Here is a 25,393-nt window from a genome sequence, read left to right as displayed (position 1 = left end):
CCCGAAATATAGCGATTCCAGTGCATTAAACCCGATAACGAGTGATATCAAGTGTCATCATTAGCACAAAGAAAACTTTTAAATAGACCTTCTCTTTCCCCTACTATGTTTCAACCCGATTTCGCTCTCTCCCTTCCATGCACATAAACCGGAATATTTAACCTCTCTCAACCTCACACACTCTAATCACCGTATATCCTGATTTAACCGATGGAATAATCGGGCGTAAAATTCATAATGTATACGCGCCTATATGGGAAATGCCAAATTCGTCCCATCCAATCTTGCCGATATTTGTGATGGACGAATAAAGCTTAATGAATCCATTATGGACGCAACACCTCCGAGTTGAAGGCGGGAGATCGTTCCATGAAAAATTCTTTATGTTCTTTATTATTCATTCAAATAAATTTCATACATACATAATCAAGGAAATATAAAAGCAATAATATCGTCTCACATAATTTTGAATTGTAATATTCCTGCAAGACTTAAATACTAACAATGGAGAATATAGCTTTATGTTTTTTTGTTTCTGATCCCCTGGTGAAACTAAACACATAAAGCCGTAATGATAAATATTACGAAAATCGCATGACGAGTACAAGAAAGATGGCGGATGGTGATTTTGCGAGAGGATAGAGTTTAACTTTAGTTGTGGATGAGTGGGAGCCCATTTGGCCAAAAGTGAAAGTAACAAAAAGTTATTGGGTTGTAAATACAGTACATGTACGTATGTATGAAGGTAAATTGCCAATTCGTCTACTCCAGTCCCGTCCACTCACCACATGGTCTACCTTCATTTTGTCTCATGCCATTTTGTCCAACATTTCGTCTACCATCCTTTTGGTCCAGTTATCATTTTGTCCATTATCCATTTAGCCTAATCACCAGTTGGTTTAATAACCGATTCGTTTACAATCATTTTGCCTAAAGCCATTTCATCTATTGCCAAATTGTTCATTTATTAGTTCATTCAAGTTCAACGGCACAGAGAGGGAAGGGGGGGGGTTAAGATATGGGAAGTATTGAATGGTAAAAACAATGGTCCTTTTATTTTGAATTGTCATTCTAATAAAAAAAAAATAGATGTGTATGTATAACGATAGCAAAATACGGTAAACAGATGAAAGACAATATCTTTTTAAGATAAATTATAACCAGCATTTTCATATAACAAAAATAGATAAAAAGGAGATTGGCTATTAGACCAGTAGGTAATAGACGTAATGATAGTAGACAAGTGGCTATTGGCCTATTGGCAAAAATACAATTGAACCAAAATTAATGATAGGCCTAAAAGACGAAATGGCCATAAGACCAACTGGCTATTAGGCGAAATGGGATTGGACAAAATGGTAATTAGACTATGTAGATAGTAGATTAACTGAAACGAAATGAAATTAGATCATGTGACGAGTGAACGAAATGGCAATAAATCTTTAGAAAGAGAGAGTTTGGAACCTTGCAAGAGAAAGTGGGGTAATGAGTAAGGCAATCAAGCAGAAGAGCCATTGACAAGGAAAGAGTGAGGGGAGAGGGGTGGCATAAGAGGGAGTGTTATGGGGTGGGGGCGATGAGTGGATGATGATATACCAAGGGACCAACCAGTGATTGAATGCATCATTCGTTCAACATCGCTCGTGCAACGTGGATGCTTGCCCAACAGGAAGGTAAAATGCATGCAGAAGATGAAAGCAGACGTTTTTTAAGGAACGGAATTCAATCTGCAATTGAGGTAATGTGGTTATCAACAAATTTCTTTTTAACAGACTTCCTAATGAGTTCAACCTTCAAATACTATTTAGATAGAATTTTACTGGCGTTATTAAATATTGATATCTTGGCACTTTCATCACCTTTGTAATGCTGTAATCTCTATTTGAATATTTTTAATATACGCTATATATTCTCATTAAATACTACCATTTCCGTAGATATTTGGATCAAATAAATTAGGTTGTAAATTTTCGGAAGGGTCGATATGAGATTTTTTTAAAATTAAGGATTTTTTTATTATTATTATTTCATTTGATTGATGCTGGAGAATGAATGATGAACTACTTACGAAAATATTGTATAACAAACTTGCAATGAAATTCCATAGGTCTATCTGAAGATCTTGTCGACATTTACATATAGCTTCGCTTTCTCTCTCTCTTAATTATAAAATGTTGTCTCGTCTTTTACTTCTGATTTTGATTTCCAAATATTCAAGAGAGATAATCTAACAAGAGATAAGATTTATAATTTTTTTTGTTCATATCAATGAAATTCACATTAATTTCATCATATGATTTTTAACACCTCAATATATTCATAGCCATGGTTTCTTCTTTTGTTATTATTTGTTTTTTCAGAAGCCCCGAAGTATGATTGTTTCAACTCAGCGATCTCAGTGGTTGACGATTGCTTTATCTCATGCTTACAGCCATCAGACTCAAGAACCAAACATCAGTAATGAAATCATTGTCCTCTCTACTGGCATTGATCAATATATCCAAGAAATATTTTTTCACCTTGGCAACAGGGATCACATCACCAATACAAATAGAGATGGTGGAGAAAAAGAAACTATTTCATGGAATGACTTTTATATACTCTGTCAGCTTCTAGGAGCTGATGAAGATAGTGTGAATAAGGAGAGAGGAATTCATGATGACGAGATTGGATTTCAAGATTTCCATTCACGGCTCATCAATATCTTTGCTAAAATAAGTGAAGAAAGTTGCAAGGTTGATGACCAAAATGAAAGAAATGAGAATAGATGGAAAACTGATGATGAGATGGTTGAAGCTGGTATCAATATTCCTGACAGGAAAGGATTGTTGTTACGTCAGATGTGTACCGAATGCTTTCATTGTCGATCTCCTTTAGAAGTATTCCACTCTGTACTCTACAAGCATGGTAAAATACCCATGTGTAAAGGTAAGCTGAACGTTTCTTTAATGTTTAATAGCTGATTTTACGTTTTACGCGTAATTAACGCATGTATACATGTCCCTAATTCTAAAAAGTAACCCGTATTGTTTCTCTCTTTTAATGCAATTCACCTCAAACACTTTTCTGCCTAAATTAGCTTGTAAAAAAGAAGAAAAATCAATGAAACAAATCAATACAAGTTTTTAAAAATAATTAGAAGAAAGTTAGAAGAATTTGAATGTTGAGATCACAATAATGTGGACATCGTCCCATTTGCACTGCAAGCAATATGAGTGCTGTATATAAACTCATTATTACTTCACTTTTATCAAGTCTGCGAATAATCAGGTGTTTTCCTTTATGGGGGACATGTAAAAGAAGTTTCATAAAATGTGATAGACAACGAGTTTATACTTTTATTAGAATTAGGAAAAAAAATAATGCTTTAGGTTATATTATTAGTGTACAGACTGAGGGAAGAGTTGTACCTCTGTTACGTCATCGCGCATGGTCGCATTCCCAATGAAGGATCTCTGTAGCATTAATAATCTCAATATTCAAATTCTCATCACTTTCTCATTGATAATTGTTTTCAAACTTTCCTTTATTTGTTTCTTTTATTTCTTTTTCCATGCAAACTCTCTTGATCCAGGGTTTCATACTCCCTTATTTATTTTATACAATGATTTTAACTATAATGTACTTTATGCAGTAGTTATTTAACAGCTTAAACAAGACAGTGTTTGAACAAACAAGATTTCTAACATTCTATGATCATTACATTAAGCACGGTTGTTTAGACTGTTAAACAACTACTGTTAAGTTCATGTAGTAAACAGCTTATTTCCTATAAATTCCTTTCCGGTTTATTTTTTACTGCAATATATTTTTACCAAATTGCTTAACAAACTTTTGTTGTCATTTATTCGAAACCCTAATAAGTTCTTAATCACAATTTGTAATCACTATTTTTGTTCATAGATGAAGAGCACTACTCCAAACTAAAAGACGGTAGGCCAATTTTGACACGAAACGAAGAGGTGGCTACTCTAAGAGCAGAAAACAACTGTCTACGAGAAGTTGTAGAAGATATGCGAAGAGCACTGCAGACATGCGACGCTAAATGCCTCGCTATGACTGTAGAGATTACAAAAATCAATCAGAGTGATGAGATGGTCAATGATGGCAATAAACAAACGAGGAGTATTGACTACAATGAGAAGGAGTCGACAAGAGTTAAAAAACTTGTAAAAGAAATGATTTGGTTGCGAGAAAGCAGGGACAAACAACTTGAGGAAGCTATTCTCTTTACCCAACAAATGGAAGCTGAACTCTGGCAAGAAAAGCTGAAAAACAAAGCTCCAGAAAAATGTGACAAAGGGTGAGTAAATGAATAACACAATTTCATTTTGTATGCCGAGTAATATTGCATGGTTTTAATTGAGCATAATATGCAAGTATTGTTTTTTTCCCTTATAAATAACATATTCATTATCACTAAAGTTATTGTCATAAACTAATTTTACTAAACTATTTGAATCGAGGGAGGTGGCTGATTTGCTGAATAATATTTCACGAATATTTGTAAAAAATAAAATAAAATAAAAAGAGAGAGAGAGAGAGGAGTGGATAAGAAAGGAGTAAGAGAGAAAGGTAGAGAAAGAATGAGGGAGAGAGAGAGAGGGAGGGGGAGAGAGAGAGGGAGAGGGAGAGATGGGGGAGGTTAATTTGCTGTTATTTAATCATAGCCTCTTCGCTCTAATATAAAGGCGCCACTAAATCCTTCTCAATTCACTTAACTTTGATCCTGTGAAATTATCTTTTTAATCTTTTGGATAATCTTTTGATTTGATTTAACGTATTCGTCTGATAATAACCTAACCCGTTCCAATGTAGAGTTCGTTGACATTCCATTATTTATATTTTATTCCAAGTACCTTCTCAAATGCATATTATATCTTTGGATTTGGGTAAGACTGATAGATTCGAGCCTGGGTAATTTCAGGCTTCGCCAATAGGGGGGCAGGGATTTTTTTCAGCCACGTTTTCCCCGATCGGCCGCTCGAAGTTGATTTTTGTTTGTTTCTTTGTAGGGGTAACCCTTAAAGAGATGGTCCGGGCTGAAAATATTTATATCTTAATACATAGAGTAGAATTAACTTAGCAAGATGCCGAAAATTTCATCAAAATCAGATAACAAATAATAAAGTTATTGAAGTTTAAAGTTTAGCAATATTTTGTGAAAACAGTCGTCATGAATGTTAATTATGTTGGCTTATGATGTCACATCCCCACTTTCCGTTTTCTTCTGTTATTACATAAAATCATTTTTTTTTCATTATTTCGTACTTGTGTGAGTAATATGTCTCCCTTATAATGAAATAAGTTGCAGCAATAAATATCTAATGCCCAAAGTCAGTGTTAATCCAATTTTTCGAGTTCTTGGAGGAAAATTTTTGAATAAACCTAATTTCATATAATAAAATACAAAAGAACAAGTGCAGATGTGACATCATCAGCCCACCTAATGAATATTCATGACGACTATGTTCACAAAATATTGCTAAACTTTAAAATTCAATAACTTTGTTATTTGTTATCCGATTTTAATGAAATTTTCGGCATTTCGCTCATTGAATTCTATTCTATTTATTAAGCTATAAATACTTTCAGACAGGACCATCCCTTTAAAGTCACTACTAAGCTTTATTCTTTTAAATCAACATAAACATATAATAATCTCATAAGCCTTATTTTTTATTTCATGTATTTCGTCCTAAAATTGTAACATTCTAGGCAATGTTTGTGATCCTAAATTAGATGTAAATCATCACTGCGAGCGCGAAGCGCGAGCAGAAATTTTTAATTTACGTTTTGATCTGATCAAAAAAGGATCTTAACAGCTGCTTGCAGTTAGCCACGAAGGCGTTACATAATTATTTCAACAATCAAATAATGCGAGCGCAAAGGGCAAGCTGAAAATGTTTACATTTTTACCTGAAGAATGGAAAGCACTTTTTGTAATCGTGAAAAGGATAAGTATATAATTAAACAATTGATGCGAAGCGCGAGCCGAAAATATCGAGATTTACACCAAAAATGGGAAACTCTCTTCATGTTTTGTAAATCAAGAAAATTATGAGTAATTGGAAATCTTTTTACATTTATAACGCGAGCGCAACTGCGAAACTGGATGATTTTTAAAGTAACTATTGAATAAGAACAAGCTGCGTATTTGAATTAACATGCGCAAGCGTGTTTCATATTTCGACCTAGAATATTGGCATTCTAAATACCCTTTTTTTAATCATGAAAATTAATAAATCGCGAGCTTAAAATATTTGATATTCCGATCTGAAAAAGGGTCAATTTAAGCTCTGTTTTTCAAGCACTTTGTAGGAAAATTGTGAGGTGGGTATGGGATCAATGTTTAAAAAAAAGAGCTGATATGTTTCATTATTATTACTTTGAGTTTTGACATAGGACAGGGGCATTCAAAGAACATTATGTCATCATATGAATGATGATGTCCAATTTCCTATTTCTCTTCCTTAGCTCTTCCTAGATGAAACTTGTCGATTTTCCAGTCTGAAAAAATTTGATTATTAAATTAATATCTCATTTATTAATCCAATAAGCCTAATGAGAGCGCAAAACCTGTTAATATTATGGCCTGAAAACTGGACATTTATAGCACTTTTGTAATTATGAATAAGATGCATGAGTTGCATATAATTATTTTCAACAAGCAATGCGAGCGGAAATCGCGAGCCGTAATATTTGATAAACTGTCATGAAATCGGGATTTAAGTAGTTTGTTATAAAATTGATATTGAGATATACATAACTCACCAATCAGAATAGGAATATTTTGAGAACTTTAAGGAATATAGGAAAATAATAGGTACCTGCGCGAGTAGAAAATGCTAATATTCAGAATATGATAAAACATAATTTTTACAGAGCACTTTTTAAAAATCAATGTGTAAATCAAACAAAATAATGAAAGTTCGATTTCCTAATTTAAATATGCTTTGTATATTGACTTTTAAATTTAATATTTTAAGCTCCATATTGAGCAAGATATTTAAATCACCTAAAAGGCAACGCGAGCGCGAAGTGCGAGCGAACATTTTATACAGTGACATGACATTTTTTTTTTGTCTCACCTGCATAGCAGAGTGAGACTACAGGCGCCGCTTTTCCGACGGCGGCGGCGTCAACACCAAATCTTAACCGAAGGTTACGTTTCTTTTAAATGACAGTATATGAACCTCGTTCTTGAAACTTGTACATAAGGGTAATCAAACATTACTGAACATCCTGCTTGAGTTTTAGGTCACATGACCAAGGTCAAAAGTCATTTAGGGTCGATCAACTTTGGCCAAGTCTGTTGAATTACCATCATAACTTTGACAGTTTATGGATCTGATTTATAAAACTTGGACATAAAAATAATCAGGACCCCGTCTTACAAAGGGTTACGATTGATCAAATCAATCGTAACTCTATGGAAATCCATCACTGTCATAATTTTTTCTATAGAAAATTGGCACAATGTCCTTTGTAAACAAAGAGAAGCACAGTGAATTTTCAAGAAAACAACGACTGCAGGAGTATACGTCATAGTGAAAAAATATTTTTAACAAACATGCATAATACATGTTGATGTTGCTGGCCGTCCATAGTTGCGATTAATCGGATCAATTGCAACTCTTTGAAAGACATTCTGTGCGAGTTCCAGGTCACATAATCAAGGTCAAATGTCTTTAAGGTCAATGAATTTTGGCCATGTTGGGTGTATTTGTTGAATTACCCATACCTTCGTAAGTGCATTGGTCTAGTTCATGAAACTTAGACAAAAGAGTAATCAAGTATCACTGAACATCTCATGCCAGTTTCAGGTCACATGACCAAAGTCAAAGGTCATTTAAGGTCAATAAATTTTTGCCACGTTGGAGATAATTATTAATTGCTGTCATAACTTTCCAAGTTTATAGATATAGTTTATAAAATGTGGATATAGGGGTAATCAAGTATCACTGACAAGTCTTAGGTCGCATGATCAAGGTCAAATGTCATTTATTGTCAATGAACATAGTATGGTATCATTATCTGAATGGTGTTTTTTGTGAATAATTATTTTATAGCAGTTTTCAAAGTCAGCACTGCTGCGATATTGAATCGCGTGATGCAGGTGAGACTGCCAGAGGCGATTCACGTGTTTTATCATTATTTTTCAAGCCTTCCCTTCATCTTATTTTCTTCACTCTTTTTCCTCATTTTGTGTTTTCCCTTCTTTTTTTCTCCTGTCTTTTGCCTTCTTTTTCTTTTTATCTCCCCCTTTTTTTTGCTCCGCCAATAGGGGGGGGGGGGGGTGGGGCGTGCCCCTCGGGCTCCCCCTGGACCCGTCTATGAATTTGGCGTTTCAAATTATACACAGTGCTCTAACCTCAATCCATAATCAAATTATTTGCTTCAGAGAGGGTAGTGATTTTAGAAAGGCACCTTGTTTTCAAAGCCCTCAAATGAATATCCTTAAGTCAACATTCTTCGCTAAGGGATCATCATGAGGTTATACAATATTTCTAATTTATTTCATTTTCTCAATGATTTCTCAAGCGCCTTCTCCGCGAGATGCAATACGTTTTGATATCCAGATGACGCCCTCATATTCATGATATTCCTTTAAAAAATGTCCCCCAAAAATCAATTAAAAAAAAAGAATAAAAAGTTAAGCCTAATGATACAGTATGAATAGGTAAAAACCGAATAGCCGTAAAACGTCAAGATGCGAACCGTATACATGTTGACGTAACAAATTTATTGCAAAAAGTGTCTTTTGGAATTAACAATGAAAAGTTCATCAAATCGGATGTTAGATGTTACGATACTGCAACAAATAACAATCAGAAATTGAGATTTTAAAGTTTAAACTTGATTTCCTTTTTTTTTATTACAGGAAATAAATCATGTACTTATTAAACAAAATTAAAACAAAATATCTTACATCAATCTCTTGAAGTGTCCGATGTAAAATCCAGGGTTATAATAGTAAATCCAAATAAACTCCCAGTTGGTTGGCGAAGATAAGTTCACAATGATGGCGATGATGAAACTGATGTTGAAGCACGATGAATTATGAGAGTCACTGTAACGAGTTAAAATGTCCGTGAAGACGATGTTGATGATGATTAACGGTCAAATTCAGCAATCCATGGGTTGAAAAAAGCGTTCATTAAACAGGTTGATGATGTTGATAATCTCGATGAGAACTGAGAATTCCTCTCTCAAAATAACTGCAAACAGTTTATTGATGGCGTGCAAATAATTCCACAGAAGATACATATTCCGGGTGGAAATAAACTCTGCTCTGACATAAAGTCTGGCGTGAAACTCTGAGTTCTGATCTGATTTGATGAAGTGATCTGATATGATCAAGTGATCTAATATGATGTGATTGAAGAAACTGCCACCTTTATATAGACACATTTCAACTATTCTAGACATTTCTAGTATTGCCTTTAGAATGAACATTCTCCTTCTTTCTGGAGCATTTTACATTTCTAAAACATTTTTGAATGACCTCAGTGAAATAAACAACTTAGCTAATTCTATTGTTCTGTGCCACTGCCTGAGGAATCTATTGTCTGCTTTTCCCTATTCAAAAAATAAAACTCCTTGGCCTTTAAATAGGCGAGGGCTGCATAACAAAAGCTTTTACAAAGACATTCTCGAATGTTCTTTATAGTTCTAGACTATAAATATCCTTAAAGAGGAAATAACTAAATAAATGAATGTAATTGCTCTTCCAATTCTTCTTATATGTAACATAGATAAGAAAATTATTGCATGTTGAAGTTTTGATTAATTTCACAAACTTAATGATGCACAGAATTAAAAGGCAAACAGTTGAAGAAACTGATAAAATTATACACTTACAAAATATTCTCTTGTATCATATGAATTATGAACTATTTGATTTTCCTGTTATGATGTACAAGAGGTTTCATTCCTGGAAATCAAAATTATCTTACATATTTTAATCCAGATCGCAGTTTGCAAAAAATGAAAAGTTCCAAATTAAAATTAAAAAAAAGATTACGGGACATCATCAACTCTCTCATTGACAGTGGCGTACAGATGGGTTGAGGGGCTTGGGAGCGCTCCCACCCCCCCCCCCAAAAAAAAAAAAAAAAAAAAAAATGGAAAAGGACAATGTCACTAGTCAAGTTCCTAAATTGTCATCGTTTTTTAAATATATTTTTCTTTTATCTCCCAAAATTTAACCGAGGAAAAGATTTCTTAATATTTACGTTTAAACAAAATACTGGTCAATGATCGGGCCAATTCAAATGTATAGCAAAATTGCTTCGTGGCGAATTGCCGCCGATTTTCTTTCTTAGCGCTCGTCGCTATGGTAATTATGCAAATTAGTTCACCGAGCGTACGTGGCTCGTAATTGAATCTGTACGAATGTATATACGTACACGTATGTGCCACGCCCAAGTTGATACGTCGGGTAAGGTGTATTGGTTGGCGTACAAGCTAGTAGCAGGCACTACGTTTTTTGCTATCGTTGAGTGAAGACATGTAGTCGTCTTAGTTTAATTCCTGCCAGTCGCCATTTTCATGTTTCCTGAGTTGTATCTTCGAGTTATTTAGTCAGCACCAAATGAATCTTATTTTTTGAAGTCTTCAGTAATTATTTAACTTATGAGACGTATAGAGAAGTCGTCCTTTTTGGTGTAACTGAAAAACTCACTGCGGTGAGTTCCATCGTCGGGACTGGAGTCGGCTACCCTATCGGGTACGATTATGCAGCCATTACTGATCATCAAGGACAGCTCCAGGTCGTCGTTTTGGGACGTCGCAACACCGTTCACCGATTTGTCGCAGAAATATCGACAGCGCCATCACCGGCAAGAGTTGGAACCGTGTTTCAAAACCAAGGGGCCCCACCCTACCGCGAACTGATAATCAGGTTTCGTGTGAATGCGTGTGTGTGATTGGGTGTGGGTGTTTCATTTAGTCCGTGAATATATTTCCTCTTCAATTGATATATGATTCAAACTCTCAAATGTATTTTGAACTCACAAGTGTTCGATTAGGTTTTCCAAGCTTTTGTAATTAATAAATTAACTCCTTTCCACTGTTGTAAATTGATATTGGAACAAGAACTTATTAATTCAATGATATTATAAAATTTAATCAAAGTGTCAGGGTTTGTTGTACTGAGTATCCGTTCACAAGTCTACCTCTCTCTTTTCTTTCCTAACCCCAATATAGGGCCGTTACAGACAAAAAATGAAAGAGAGAGGTGGATTATAATGACACTTTTTTCTGAATACTATGTCAAAATCAATCACAAAATGGGATATTTGTATTAAAGATGTTGAAATTTTTGCTCGGTCGCTTGCTCGCTTGAAACTTTTTATAAATTTTGCCCGATACGCCATAATCTGACACTATCAAATTTTTGGCTCATTTCGCCTCTGCTCATTGGCTTAAGTCTTCACCTTCCATTCCGCCAAGCTTCGTCTGTCTCTTCATTCAAACTGTTTTTAAGACATGTTTTCTTTTACTTTGTAATTATTTTACTGTTCTTTGCTTCGTATCATTAAGTTTTATAGACTACTTTATATAAAAATGTAACACATTATGTATTTGTCTCCTTATGATTTTTTTTTTCTTTTATCCTCTTAATCGAGGTATTTATTCACAATAACATGTACATATATATATATATACAAACAATTTTTTAAAAAAATCAATTAAATTCAATAATGCAATAATTTTTCGAATATCACATTTTTTCAGAATTCCGAACTTGCTTTTTTGTTTACATAAACTTTCTAAATAAATAATCATAGTAAGCTTGAATTCAATCCATAAAGAATTCGCATCATATTTGTTTTCCTTTGAATATGCTTTTTATATAATTTCGATAAATAACAAATTGAGAAATAACACAAGATAGATTACACATAACATTGCTCGAATTTTGCAGATCATAACCTATAATTAATGTATTTTCTTCTGTAGAAATAGTAATCTTGAAAATATAAATTACCAACCTTTCTATAATTTTCCAAAATAATCTAACATATTTACAATACAATATAAAATGAAAAGTGGTATCAACTTCTCCACAAATATTACATGTGTTGTTTTCTACTACATGCCACTCAAATAAATTGTCTCTTGATGGTAAAATCTTGTTCAAAAATTTAAAACTAAATTGTCTAATTCTTTTATCAACAATTAAATGCAACTTAAAAATAAAATACATGGTTCCAATTAAAGGAAATTGGTAATGAAAAAAATTAGACCAAAAGGATAGATTAGACCTGAAATCATACAGGTCATCATTTACTGAATTTTAAATAACTTTATCATCTATTTCACCATTTCATGCCTCTTTAACTTATTTTTTATTTTTTTATTATCCGCGCGTTGAAGTCCTGCTCAATTATCTTTCTTTATCTCTTTTCCCTTTTTGTTTTCATCCCCCTTGTGTGTCTTTCCATGTTTTCTTGTTCTTTGTTTTGTTTGTTCTGCTGTTCTCTGTTTTTTCTGTCTTCGTAGGCAATTCTAAAATAATTATTTAGACATGTTAAAGGGGTCCACACAATACAAGCACTGCTTTTTAGAGGATCCCTCCATTTTCTCAGAATTTTATTATATAATGGTTATGATATTTTGCTTATATAACATACTCTGTTTTGTTATACTTCTACTTATAGATAAATATCATATACTGTACATGCCTGAATTTATTTTGTCTGTATAAGTTCATTGTAACTATTTTGACCACATTACTTTGTTCTTCTGTTGAAAATGAAAATAAAAATAAATTGAAATTGAAATGACTGGTTCTTCCGATACCTCCGAACATGATATAGAAGAAGTCTCCTTATGAATTTCTATGATTGTACATAGACGGACTTATGCGCTCTGGACGAATTCACCATTATTATCATTATCATTATCATCATCATCATCATTATTGTCCACGTTGTGAAATTAAGCGAATATTTAAAATATCAGAAATTTCCTTTTTTTCACCTCTTATATATTGATTTAACTTTATTTTAATGGTTGTTATATCTTCAATAGGCTAATTACTCAAATCCATGTATTGTTTTAAACTTCACGAATTGTAAATAACTTGGTCCGATCAATATGTATGAATCATTGTTTCAGGATTGATGCAACTATCACTCCTCATATGGATGCTTCTCTGAATGACGTCATGAACGATGGACGAATGAATGAAGTCGTGAATGATGAAGGTGGAATGACTCCTTGTAGTGAAAGGCAACCTAGCTTAAGTAGTGAATCTTTATCTGAATCAGATGATGACAGCATTATAACAAGTAAGATGAATAGATTATATAAAACTTTCTACTTGCCACAACCAATAAAGACCCCCAAAAAAAGGCCACTGGCGTACATAATGACGGTGGGGTTAGGGCTTTATTCCCGAAGTGTTTTACGACCAAGAAAAAAAAATATATAAGGGGGAAAAAGGTGAAAAGTTATATTTGTTTTAAGAACATCATGTCAGAATCTGTCAAAAATTGTTTGGTGGTTTTTAATTGGTGGGTGTGAATTGTGTCAGATTGCAGGATAAAAGTAGATGCCTAAAAGTGATTAGTATGACGGACATAAAACCGGTGCACATAACTGCTGAACAGTGCACTTAACATGCTTAACTTGCCAATAAACGGTGATAATGTATGGTCATTGGTCATTGAAAAGCTGTGAAGAATCAAAATGCAACAATGCAAATTTCATGTATCTTCACTATTAACCGGCTACGTATTTTGCTTTATAAACACTCAAATTCGTGATTCGCGATAATGGGCTTCGATTGTGCTTCTCAACGTTCTGAATTATCACCATACATGTATGTCGTCATTCAATGTGGTCGGAGTTGAGATGACAAGCGATTGAACGTATTTTTAGGATTGATCATTTTATTGTTTTCCAACTGACAAAATTGTTATTTTGATAACAATGAGCACAAAAACACCATTTAGAGTATTTCCTGCCTATATTGATGAAATCTAGGCTATATAAGTTATTTTTGGCCAAGTTTTGTTTGCTGCTTATTTAGCGCACCTTTTCACCCTTATCTACGAAAATTCTTTCAAAGCACATTTAACTGATAGAGCAGTTGAAACCAAATAAGAGGCAAATCAAAAGAAGAAACAAACCATAAATATATGCTCTAAAGCTGTGGGTTAACGTTTATTCAAACATTTAATAATTCCAAAACATATCTCTTTGCAAATCATCTAAAAATATTTGGATTTGGCTTAATGATACTCATTTTCGATGTATACGAACTGGAACGTTTCTAAAAGATATACTCATCTGGTATGTGGTAAAAATGCATGAAATCGGCTTCATTATATTTTGTATCTAATCAGTTTTTAATTGGAAATTAATTCGACAGATCAATTTATCATGCTTCAAATTATGACAACTTCACCAATGCAGCTTTTGGATGCTTTGAAGGCATTCCCTCCCCAATTATATGGACAAGCATTTTTTTCTCCAAGAAAATTGTAACAATCTGCCGCCCTTTGTTATTATTATTTTCAGGTATACCATCCGGCGATTGGTGTTTTCCTCAATCTTGTGATGACTACTCACCGGTTACCCGTGTTAACATTGTAAATCTAGAGATTGAAATGGAAGAACTCAAAGAAGCACTTCGACAGGTGGAATTTGAAAGAGATGCAGCACTAGATAAATCCCAAAAGGTTAAGACTTAACAATTTCATTAAATCTGACTGACTTCTTCACCTATCATAATAATTATAAAATCCCGCACGAGCTTTTCCTCAGAGGGGTTCGGAGGAAATGGTTCTCATTTAAAAAAAAAAGGTCAACCATAGAGGTATAAAGGATCGAATCTGACGTCAGGTTTAGACCATGGTCTAACTCTGCGCTAAAATTATGGGAAGCCAAAAGTGTCAAAATTTTTATCAAGTTGTATGTTTCTTATGTTTACTGTGCTCTTTCTTGATTCATCGATGGTAAAGAGGATCATCTATTTATACTTCCTAGATAATTATGAATGATTTGAGAGCCAAATGATCGAAATATGATATCTCTACTGTTATTAATTTATGTAACAATTGGCTATCCATACTCAGACCACAACTTTTAACCTGAGTTTAAGTTAAACCCGACTTTAGAATACGGGCCTTACAGTTTTAAAGGTCAATGAACTTAGACCATGTTTGGGGAATCTACATCGAAATCTTTATCTGTGAAATGTCATGATTTTGAAATTATAAATTATGGATCCAGTTTATGAAGTCGCCCGGCGGACTTAGTAACCAAGTATCACTTAACATCTTGCCTGAGTTTCAGATCACATCATTAAGGTCAAAGGTCATTAAGGGTCAATGAACTTTGATAATTTTCGGGGTAGAAAGTTTATGGACAGTGGCGTAGACAGGTTCGTACACCTGGGGGGGATGACTGGGCTGCCAACGCTAGTGAGGGCGCGAAGCGCCCGAGTGAGGGAGCGAAGCGACCGAGCGGGGGGAGGGTGTGGGAGGGGGGTGTCCCCCCTGCCACGGTAGGGAGCTTTTGCAATTTTGAACTTGAAATCGTACAATCTGATGCATACTTAATGAGGTAAAATAACACACACAAGCGCGCACGCACACACACACATACTCAACCCCCCACACACACACACACACGGGTGCTCGCACCACACACATACTACGCCTTGAATGGACAGACATACATCGACAAGATCTACACACCGTGGCATACGAATACAGAATGGACTGACACATAGTATTGCATATTGAACCACACTACCTATTTATTTATCTCTGTGAATTTTGCTGTTACACCTCTTCAGAAAAAAAAAACCAATGTCAATTGTGTACACGCAGGTATAGTCTTTGTTGTCTTGATATGGGTATGTGGTTATGAATGAAAACAGCCTCTGTGGCCATTTGTGAATAGAACACATAAACAACAAACAAATAACAATATGTCTGTTCATTATAAAGCATAATGAATACGTACATACTATGCTTTTTTTTTTACCTCAAAGAAACAGGCATAGTATCCATAGATGGATATTGGCTGGCGGCTCATTAACATACAGATACAAAAAACATAAACAGTATCACTATGATCCATGAAGTAACAATACTGCTCTGTAAGTTTGTGAAGAAATCGGAACCATAACGGCATTGCATCGTTTCAAATTAGGGCATTATTTACTTCTATTTGATCTCAGTCTTATAATAGTAATAATGATAATAATAATAATAATAATAATAATAATAATAATAATAATAATAATAATACGAATAAAAAATAATACTAATACAAATAATAATGCTAATACTAATAGGTTCCTTTTATCTCGCATTTCAAGACAGGGTAAATTCACACTGCGCTTTACATGAAACAAACTTCTTTAAACATTTCAAACTTATGTCTTCATGTATCAATCAACATACTTTAAATGAATACAAAACAAAGTGCATCTTAAATAAAACAAAAATAAATAAATAGTTTACAATACAGAAAAGATGTAGCTGCTGCAAGCTTAACAACAAACTAATGTATACCAGTCAGTCCTGATATCAGTATTAGTGTAACAATAGTCATATAGTGGGAGCATGAAGTTGAACAATTCATGATTATACATAATTATATATGTTTGTTTGAATAATACTTGTTATAAAGATAGTAGTATGGTACTCTCTGTCACGAATTATTATGTATACTGTTGTATCACATTCATTTTCTATTCTGTTTTAGATTGCGCTGATGCATTTTGCACACAATGTTTAATGCCTATAACACGAGTTGGCCAGACCACACATGTATTTCAATAAAAACCGACTTGAGAAAATAACGTGTATATAAATATATAAATAAATAAATAAATAAATGCATATAATGTATATATATATGTATAAATATCATATACCTGTAATATAATCTGATATAAACTAATAAATTAATAAATAAATATAATACATATCATATATGAGAAGGTATTGCTCGTACTCGGTTCGTGCCTGAAAAGTAGTCTCGATGAAAAGAAAAAAGTTGTTGCTTCATTCCCATACCAAAAACAGCTTGATTAACAGTTGCTAATCAGATAATAGAGACATGCGGTAAGTTGGTAAACTTACTTAAGGAGCATTCATGGCTCAACAAACAAACATATCGGTCTCTTAGTCAGTTTTACTTTTGTAGTCTTGCAAATTTGTGTCTTAGAAACCAAATATCTTGCGCCTCTTTTCGTTCCTGCCCAGTAAATACTTGTAAGATTTTCTTTTTTTTTACCGTCTGAATTGGCTTTCACCGTGTGAATGCGGCTAATAACAATAAACACAATTACAATAATGATGAGGATTATTATTATCATTATCATAATTATTATTATTATTAATATTATAATTGTTATCATTATTATTATTACTATTATTATCATCATTATGACTTATTAAGTAACCAAATATCATTCCCCAAAACCTGGGGGGGATGATTGTACATGCCATCCCCCCCACCTTGTGAGGTGGGGGGGATGCATCCCCCTCATCCCCCCCCCCCCCCGTTGTCTACGCCCCTGTTTATGGATCTAGTTGATGAAACCTGGACATTAGAGTAACCAAGACAATAGTATCACTGGTTGTCTTGCACCAGTCTTGTACACGTGTCACAAGGTCAGTATTACGAACAGTACGCCATGTATTTTACTATCATGGTATTTTTTGTGAATAATTATTCATCTGATACTGCTATAGCAGGGGCCGCGGATTGGTTTTCAAAGTGGAGGGCTGAGCCAAAAGTGGGAGGGGGGTCATGCAAAAAATCACAATCGCATGGTCATTTTTGCGTTTTTTTACACGGTTTTGGAAAAAAGTAGGGGGAGGGCTGTAGTCCCCCCCCCCCTGGTTCCGCGGCCCATACAAAATAGTTGTTTTCAAGCTGTTGTAAAAAGACTCTAAAATCAATCAGTATATAAACCCAAAGTGCTCAAATGGATAATTTAAATGCCCTTCAAAAGCAACTGCCATGACCATTCTCCCTAGTGACATATCGCAGATTTATGTTGAATAAGGCAATATGAAGGCAATGCAGTGGCAACCCTCATTTTTTTCCACAAAGTGGTAGAGCGGAGTAAGGTGTCAGATACATTTTTTCGGTGAAAGGTTCGTCTGATAAAAGTAAACAGCATTGTTTAGTGTTTCGATTGTATGCAATCTGTGATCCTCTAAGCGCAAGGTAACCATGAGTCAGAATGTCGGGTTTTCATCTGGAAGATAATTGTTAGCCTTTATAGATGACAATACCCACTTGTTTGCTTTCGAAAAACCCCTCGGGTTATAGACAAAAACCAAGCAGAAAATAGGTTCAGAGATGACTAATCGTTAATGTCCATCGAGTTAAAAATCATTCCATCGAGATGATTAATAAAATGTCTACGCCCCTGTTTATGGATCTAGTTGATGAAACCTGGACATTAGAGTAACCAAGACAATAGTATCACTGGTTGTCTTGCACCAGTCTTGTACACGTGTCACAAGGTCAGTATTACGAACAGTACGCCATGTATTTTACTATCATGGTATTTTTTGTGAATAATTATTCATCTGATACTGCTATAGCAGGGGCCGCGGATTGGTTTTCAAAGTGGAGGGCTGAGCCAAAAGTGGGAGGGGGGTCATGCAAAAAATCACAATCGCATGGTCATTTTTGCGTTTTTTTACACGGTTTTGGAAAAAAGTAGGGGGAGGGCTGTAGTCCCCCCCCCCCCTGGTTCCGCGGCCCATACAAAATAGTTGTTTTCAAGCTGTTGTAAAAAGACTCTAAAATCAATCAGTATATAAACCCAAAGTGCTCAAATGGATAATTTAAATGCCCTTCAAAAGCAACTGCCATGACCATTCTCCCTAGTGACATATCGCAGATTTATGTTGAATAAGGCAATATGAAGGCAATGCAGTGGCAACCCTCATTTTTTCCACAAAGTGGTAGAGCGGAGTAAGGTGTCAGATACATTTTTTCGGTGAAAGGTTCGTCTGATAAAAGTAAACAGCATTGTTTAGTGTTTCGATTGTATGCAATCTGTGATCCTCTAAGCGCAAGGTAACCATGAGTCAGAATGTCGGGTTTTCATCTGGAAGATAATTGTTAGCCTTTATAGATGACAATACCCACTTGTTTGCTTTCGAAAAACCCCTCGGGTTATAGACAAAAACCAAGCAGAAAATAGGTTCAGAGATGACTAATCGTTAATGTCCATCGAGTTAAAAATCATTCCATCGAGATGATTAATAAAATCAAATATTCCAGTTCACTTATTATTCTGTTTATATTGAAAATTTCTCATAATTGGAGGAGAAAATCAGATCTTACCATTTAAAATTCAATTTTGTCTATATTCTCAACACATAACGTTTGAAAGATCCCTTATGGAAAAAACAGTGCAACACAGTAACACAGTGTCAAACACATGTGGTTAATATATGATTTTGGGACGTGTGGTAACACTGTGTATATACCACACTGTGACACACATTTATAATTAAATAAAAATCTTGAGTAGGTGGTTTGAGGCGAGATTCGAACCTCCGTCAGCAGAACAGAGTAATCTCACAACATTGCATTGCTTTAATAATATGATGCATTGGAAATTGCGCTATATTGTGTTTCATGATTCGTAGTCTGACTGAATAAACCATATTGAGTACTGAGTCTGCGGAAATTAAACCAATTTAGTCTCAACCGTTTTGGTTTTAATGCACATATTATGTGGCATGCACGCATCAGCATATCGCATTAGCTCTGTGCATATCAAGCTAGTCTAAGAATTTGCAGATTCCTCCTTGGAGTCACCTGGATGTTGATTTGCCAAATACATGTTAAAGTTGATGATAATGAGTATTAATTTATCATGTTTAGCAAACACAGTAGATTTGTGGTGTAAAGGGATTAATGTTTTTAACGCTGTGTTTATCTCTGGTATTGTTTCTTTTTATCAGTATGAATGCACCATGTTTTGTGATTGCCTCGGATATAAAGGAGTTTTGTTCAAATAAATAAATTGAAAAAAAAATGGTAGACCTGATAATAGTGCATATACAAATTAGAAAAATACATCATGATAATAATGATAATTATGTAACCAAAACAACAATAATAATAGTCACCAAAATTACAGGGCCCTGTGATCGATTTATTGTCCGGGGGTGCTGATGTAAATTTGAACAGCAAAAAATAATTGGAAAAAGAGTTTCACTAGAAAATAAAGGTCATTTTTGTTACATTTTCCATGTTTACACATCTTACAGAATACCTTGGAATGATGCCCATGGAGAAAGATACATGCAGCATCCCCCAAGGAAGCACCCCCGCTTCTCAGGGCCATGCACAAATACATAAAGAAAACGTTTGAGGAACATTCTGGAATGTGATTGTTCAGTAAATAAATGTTATATAATCTGGTCACTCCGATAGAACTGAACATCTACTCGTCGTTGATTAATCAATAAATAATCACTTCTTAAGGTCAATGCAAATTTACTCATCGTAAATAAATGACGTCGTAAATATGTCGTAATGATGTGGTAAAGTAATGAATGATCTGAAACCCCCACAGTGTGATAATACTATGAACACATGCAAGGTTTATACATAATCCAGCATTACACTGTGGCCATACGAATCACTGTGTAGTCAGTATGCCAAGTCTGTGGATATGATATGTGGTAAACGAATGATCTGAACATCTGTGTTCATAGTGTGACAATACTATGAACAAAGAGACTTTACACATAGTTAAAAATATACCATACTGTGTTCAGTATACTAACTAAGTGGAAATTATGTTGAAAACGACATAAAATGAATTTTCAGACTGTGACAACACTATGAACATAGGATTTACACATTGCTTTATGCACACGGTACTGTGGTATATATGTGCTACTCTGTGTTTGGAATGCCAACTATATATTCAATTCAATTCAATTCAAGTTTATTTTGCTCTCTGCATAAAAATGAACACAAGTGTGGTAAAATACATAGGAACAAAGTTTACATAACATCAAAGACATAAAAAAGCATTGAGAGGGAAGCAGCCAAAAAGGAAAAGAATATCCTTATAAAAAGGCCGACCCAACTTACTTTAAAAAGAATAATAATTATTGACAATATCAAAAGTAAAAAAAAAAAAAAAAAAACAATTAGAAGACAATACAAAGGCATAGATACACAAATGGTAAGATTTAGATTATATATATATATATATAAATAATTATATAAATAATTATGTGGTTAACTATGTGATTTGAAGTCCCACTCTGTGACAACACTGTGACCACATGGTTTACACACAATTACAACGGTTAACTATGTGAACACACTGTGGCAACACTATGAACACATGTTTTACACATAGTTCAATACATACCACACTGTGGTATATGTGTGCCACTCTGTGGTTGGAATTCCAACTATGTGGGTAGTTATGAGGTAAACTATGTGATCTGAAGTTCCACACTGTGACAACACTGTGACCACATGGTTTACACAGAATTTACACATAGTCAATTATGTGAATACACTGTGGCAACACTGTGTTTGTTCCATAAGTGGAGCTTTAGGGGAGAGCTATTGGGGTAAGACCGCTAGTCATACTGCCCCCCTCCCGTACACGCATATTCCTTTAAGGGCATCTAGCCATGCTCCGAAACCTGGGTACCGTATCATACAACGGAAAGGGGGTCACAATCCAGTAACATGACTGTGACTATTCATAATTCTTCTTGAGGTCATTAATAATAAAGCAGCCACCTATGGTTCAAAATCAGCATAGTTATCAACAAAACATTGAAGGGACGCTATATCCTTATATTCCAAGAAGCGCGTCGCTAAACTAATGAGTTAACCCTTTTTTAAATTAATTTATGACTAACGACACTCTTTTTCTGTAAGAGGTAACCACCTTTTTAAGACTGGCAGTTAGTATGTAGGGCGGCAATTACCCCCTCCCCGAAATTTTGGTAACTTATAATTTTACTGAAAATTTTCGTGAAATTCACCCAAGGTCTGCGCGAAATCCTTCAATTTTACTTTAGAAAACTTAAAAAGTGCCCCAATGACAATCTCAAGTCTCTTCGAAAATCTGCAAGCATCTTATCCTCCCTCCCCCCCCCCCCCGAAAAATTTATGTGAAAGGCCATGATAATAGGTATTATGAATTATTCTCGATTACAGATTGAAATTGATCTTCATATGGAATTATCTTTCCGTTACAGATTGCAATTGATCTTAATATTGAATTATCTTTCCATTACAAATTGAAATTGATATTAATATGGAATTATCTTTCCGTTACAGATTGCAGTTGATCTTAATATGGAATTATCTTTCGATTACAGATTGCAATTTATCTTAATATGGAATTATCTATCCATTACAGATTGCAATTGATCTTGACATCGAACGTCGATATCGTAAGCTTGATCAAGGTCGGTATCTTGATGATATAAACTCTTTGGAAACTGACAAGTCCCGCTTATCGACTGTTGAAGAAGAATTAAGAGATGTCATCGTTTTGATAATGCGTCTCCGAGATATGGTGAGTGGTGATTATCATTATGGTATCAACGATTTGTATCATGGGTTCATAGACATCAAGAAAATAAACGCAAAATTATACCCAATTAAAAAAAACCTTCTCATTTGAATAATTACTACCAGCAACCCCACTAACAACGACTCAAAAAGAGAAAATATCAGTATATGAGAAAATGTAAACAAAATTATTGCAATGTCACATTATTGGATGTTAATTATGATCTGTACTTACTAAGTTGTTGATTTTCAATCGTTTATGACACCTTGCTATACTTTGAAATGTCCAATACTCGGACCATACTTGAATATCATTTTTTATTGACGAGATCAATGTCAACTTGATATTTAAACAATAGTGTCGCTAAGGCAACACGGAAAATGGAGTTATTGGTCAAGCAAGAAAAGTGGAAGGTGGCGACTTCACCTTTGACCTTCTGACCTTAAAATCACTAGAATTTTGAGGATCCATGCTAGTATCATACAAAATAAGCCTAGGTTAAGTTAAACTGAAGTTATCGCGTTTACAAGGACTTCAGAATGGTAAGATGAGAACATGTCAGTGTGACCTTGAACTTTGACATTTTGACCTCAAAATCGACAGGCTTCCTGGGATTTATGCTTGTATCGTACACACCAAATTATACGAGCCTAGGTTAAGTTAAACCATAATAGCTCTATGGTTAAACTGAAGCTATCGCGTTTACATGGACTGCAGATGGGAAAGTGAAAACAAGTCTACGTGACCTTGACCTTTTGACCTCAAAATCAATAGGCTTCCTGGGATCCACGCTCGTATGATTTACACACCAAATTATATGAGCCTAGGTTAAGTCAAACTGGAGTTATCGCGTTTACAAGGAAAAGTTAACGGACAGAAAGACGGACGAATAGACACCGAGCGCATGGGCGGAAATCCCAGGGGGAACAGGGGGGACGCGTTCCCCTACCAAAAATAGTAGGGGGGGGGGGGCCACTTATATTGACGAGTGGATACCATGCGTGACCAAAAAAACACGTAAAAAGGATGTCTTTTTCAAGATAAGGCACGTTACGTACGTAACGTGATAAGGGTGTCAAAAACACAAAAATAATAAAACAAGGGTATCTATTTTGCTAGGAAAGCTACGTTTTTAGGGTCAAATTTGCGGGGATGATAAAACAAAATTAAAATGTTTTATAAAGGATGCCCATTTTGCCCATACACTACGTGTTTAGAGTCCGATTTGCGCGAGGTGTAGAAGCTGGGACCGTATACCAAATGGTGTGCAAACTGTAAAGGTAAAACCGACGACCGACGGACCCTGACATAACAATAAAATATCGCTGTACTTGTTTAGGGGCTCATTTAAGGGAATACTTGCCAAGAGTATCGTTTTGTTTCCAATACTTGTTAAGGGTAGGGTTTCAGACGCCTATACTTGTTAAGGGATGCATTTTCAGAATATTGAAAATACGTGTTTAGGGTGCTTTTCGAGACCCCATGGTCGCGCATGGTATCCACTCGTCAGTGAAAGTGCCCCCCCCCCCCCGGGGGGGGGGACACAATATCAAATGTCCCCCCTACTATTTCTTGTCTTTATTCACAATAAAAATAATACATGTATTTTGGACTAAACGACCTTAAATTTTGGATGAATACCTTTATTTTATTATTATTATCATTATTATTATTATCATTATTATTCCTCTAAACAGGATCAAGTCCGTATTTTTTCTTGAATAACTTTGCTCTAACAAAAAGCACCAAGTAATTTCAAGTGCAACTAGGAACTTTACACTACTAATGTCCGAGAGTCTTTCTTATCAATCTGGTTGTACCCAAGATAGCTGCCTTCTGAATGTCGTACATCCGAAGGTGAGGAGAGATCTTGGTTATGCAGGCTTCCATTCCCTTCTTCACCATTCCTGAGTGACCAATGATGACTGGTGTGACATCTGCTTTCACGTTCCACATCCTCTCGATCTCAATCCTTAGGTCTTAATACTTGAGCCGTTTGTCTCTTTCCTTTACAGCAATTTTGATATCATGGGGAACAGAGACCTCAATGATATTTACTACGTTGTTGTCTCTGACGATGATGTCCGGCTTGTTGCAGTTGATGGTTCTATCCGTTAGTATGCCACAGTTCCAATATATGGTGCTGTTATTGATCGTGGTGATCGTTTGTGGCTGATGTTCCAAAGCGTGATCACAAGTCATTTTACCGCGATCCTTCAGTAGTTGCCAATGGATAAGTTTGGCAATATTGTCATGTCTTGTGATGTACTCAGTTCCAGCAAGAGTCGAACATGCTGATACCAAATGCATGATTGTTTCGGTCTCTTTTCCACACATCCTATTATTATTATTATTATTATTATTATTTCCATTGTCCACAACTTGATGTTCTGTTGGTATATTTTACAGCAACCGGACTTCTTCCAGAAATCTAGGGTTATTGTTCTATATTCTATCAAATGGGTCCTCTTCTCATTGTTCACTTCTCTTTCTAATTCAAGACCTTCCGTAAGATATGAGCTGTTCCAAGCAAGCTTGCCTTCTGTATCGTTTCAAAGGACACCTCGACTCCTAGAACAGCCAGAAAGCTTCTGTGTCTTGTTGTCACTGTTCCTAAGGCTCCGATGACTATTGGTACCACCTTCGTCTTCACCTTCCATATCCTTCTCAGCTCCCATGCCAGATCGTTATACTTCTGTATCTTTTCCTCCTCTTTACGCCAAGCTCTGCAGTCTCCCGGAATCGCAATATCTATGATGAGACATTCCTTTTCCTTCTTCTTTAAGAGAACGATGTCTGGTCGTCTAGCTTCAATGACCTTGTCTG

General features: G+C 35.0%; 1 protein-coding gene across 1 annotated transcript; it reads left to right on the top strand.

Moving 5' to 3' along the window:
- Positions 1 to 1,513: 1,513 nt before the first annotated feature.
- LOC129256673 (EF-hand and coiled-coil domain-containing protein 1-like) lies at positions 1,514 to 24,685 on the top strand. Its single transcript, XM_064096097.1, has 7 exons — positions 1,514 to 1,738; positions 2,361 to 2,928; positions 3,904 to 4,303; positions 13,129 to 13,301; positions 14,536 to 14,696; positions 22,412 to 22,570; positions 24,545 to 24,685. Exons 1-7 carry the CDS (start codon positions 1,619 to 1,621, stop codon positions 24,683 to 24,685), a joined length of 1,722 nt encoding a protein of 573 aa, XP_063952167.1. The 5' UTR covers positions 1,514 to 1,618.
- The last annotated feature ends 708 nt before the right edge of the window (positions 24,686 to 25,393 follow it).

Source organism: Lytechinus pictus, chromosome 3 (genome assembly GCF_037042905.1).
Source record: "Lytechinus pictus isolate F3 Inbred chromosome 3, Lp3.0, whole genome shotgun sequence".
Taxonomy (NCBI): domain Eukaryota; kingdom Metazoa; phylum Echinodermata; class Echinoidea; order Temnopleuroida; family Toxopneustidae; genus Lytechinus; species Lytechinus pictus.
This window is presented reverse-complemented; position numbering and strand designations above follow the sequence as displayed.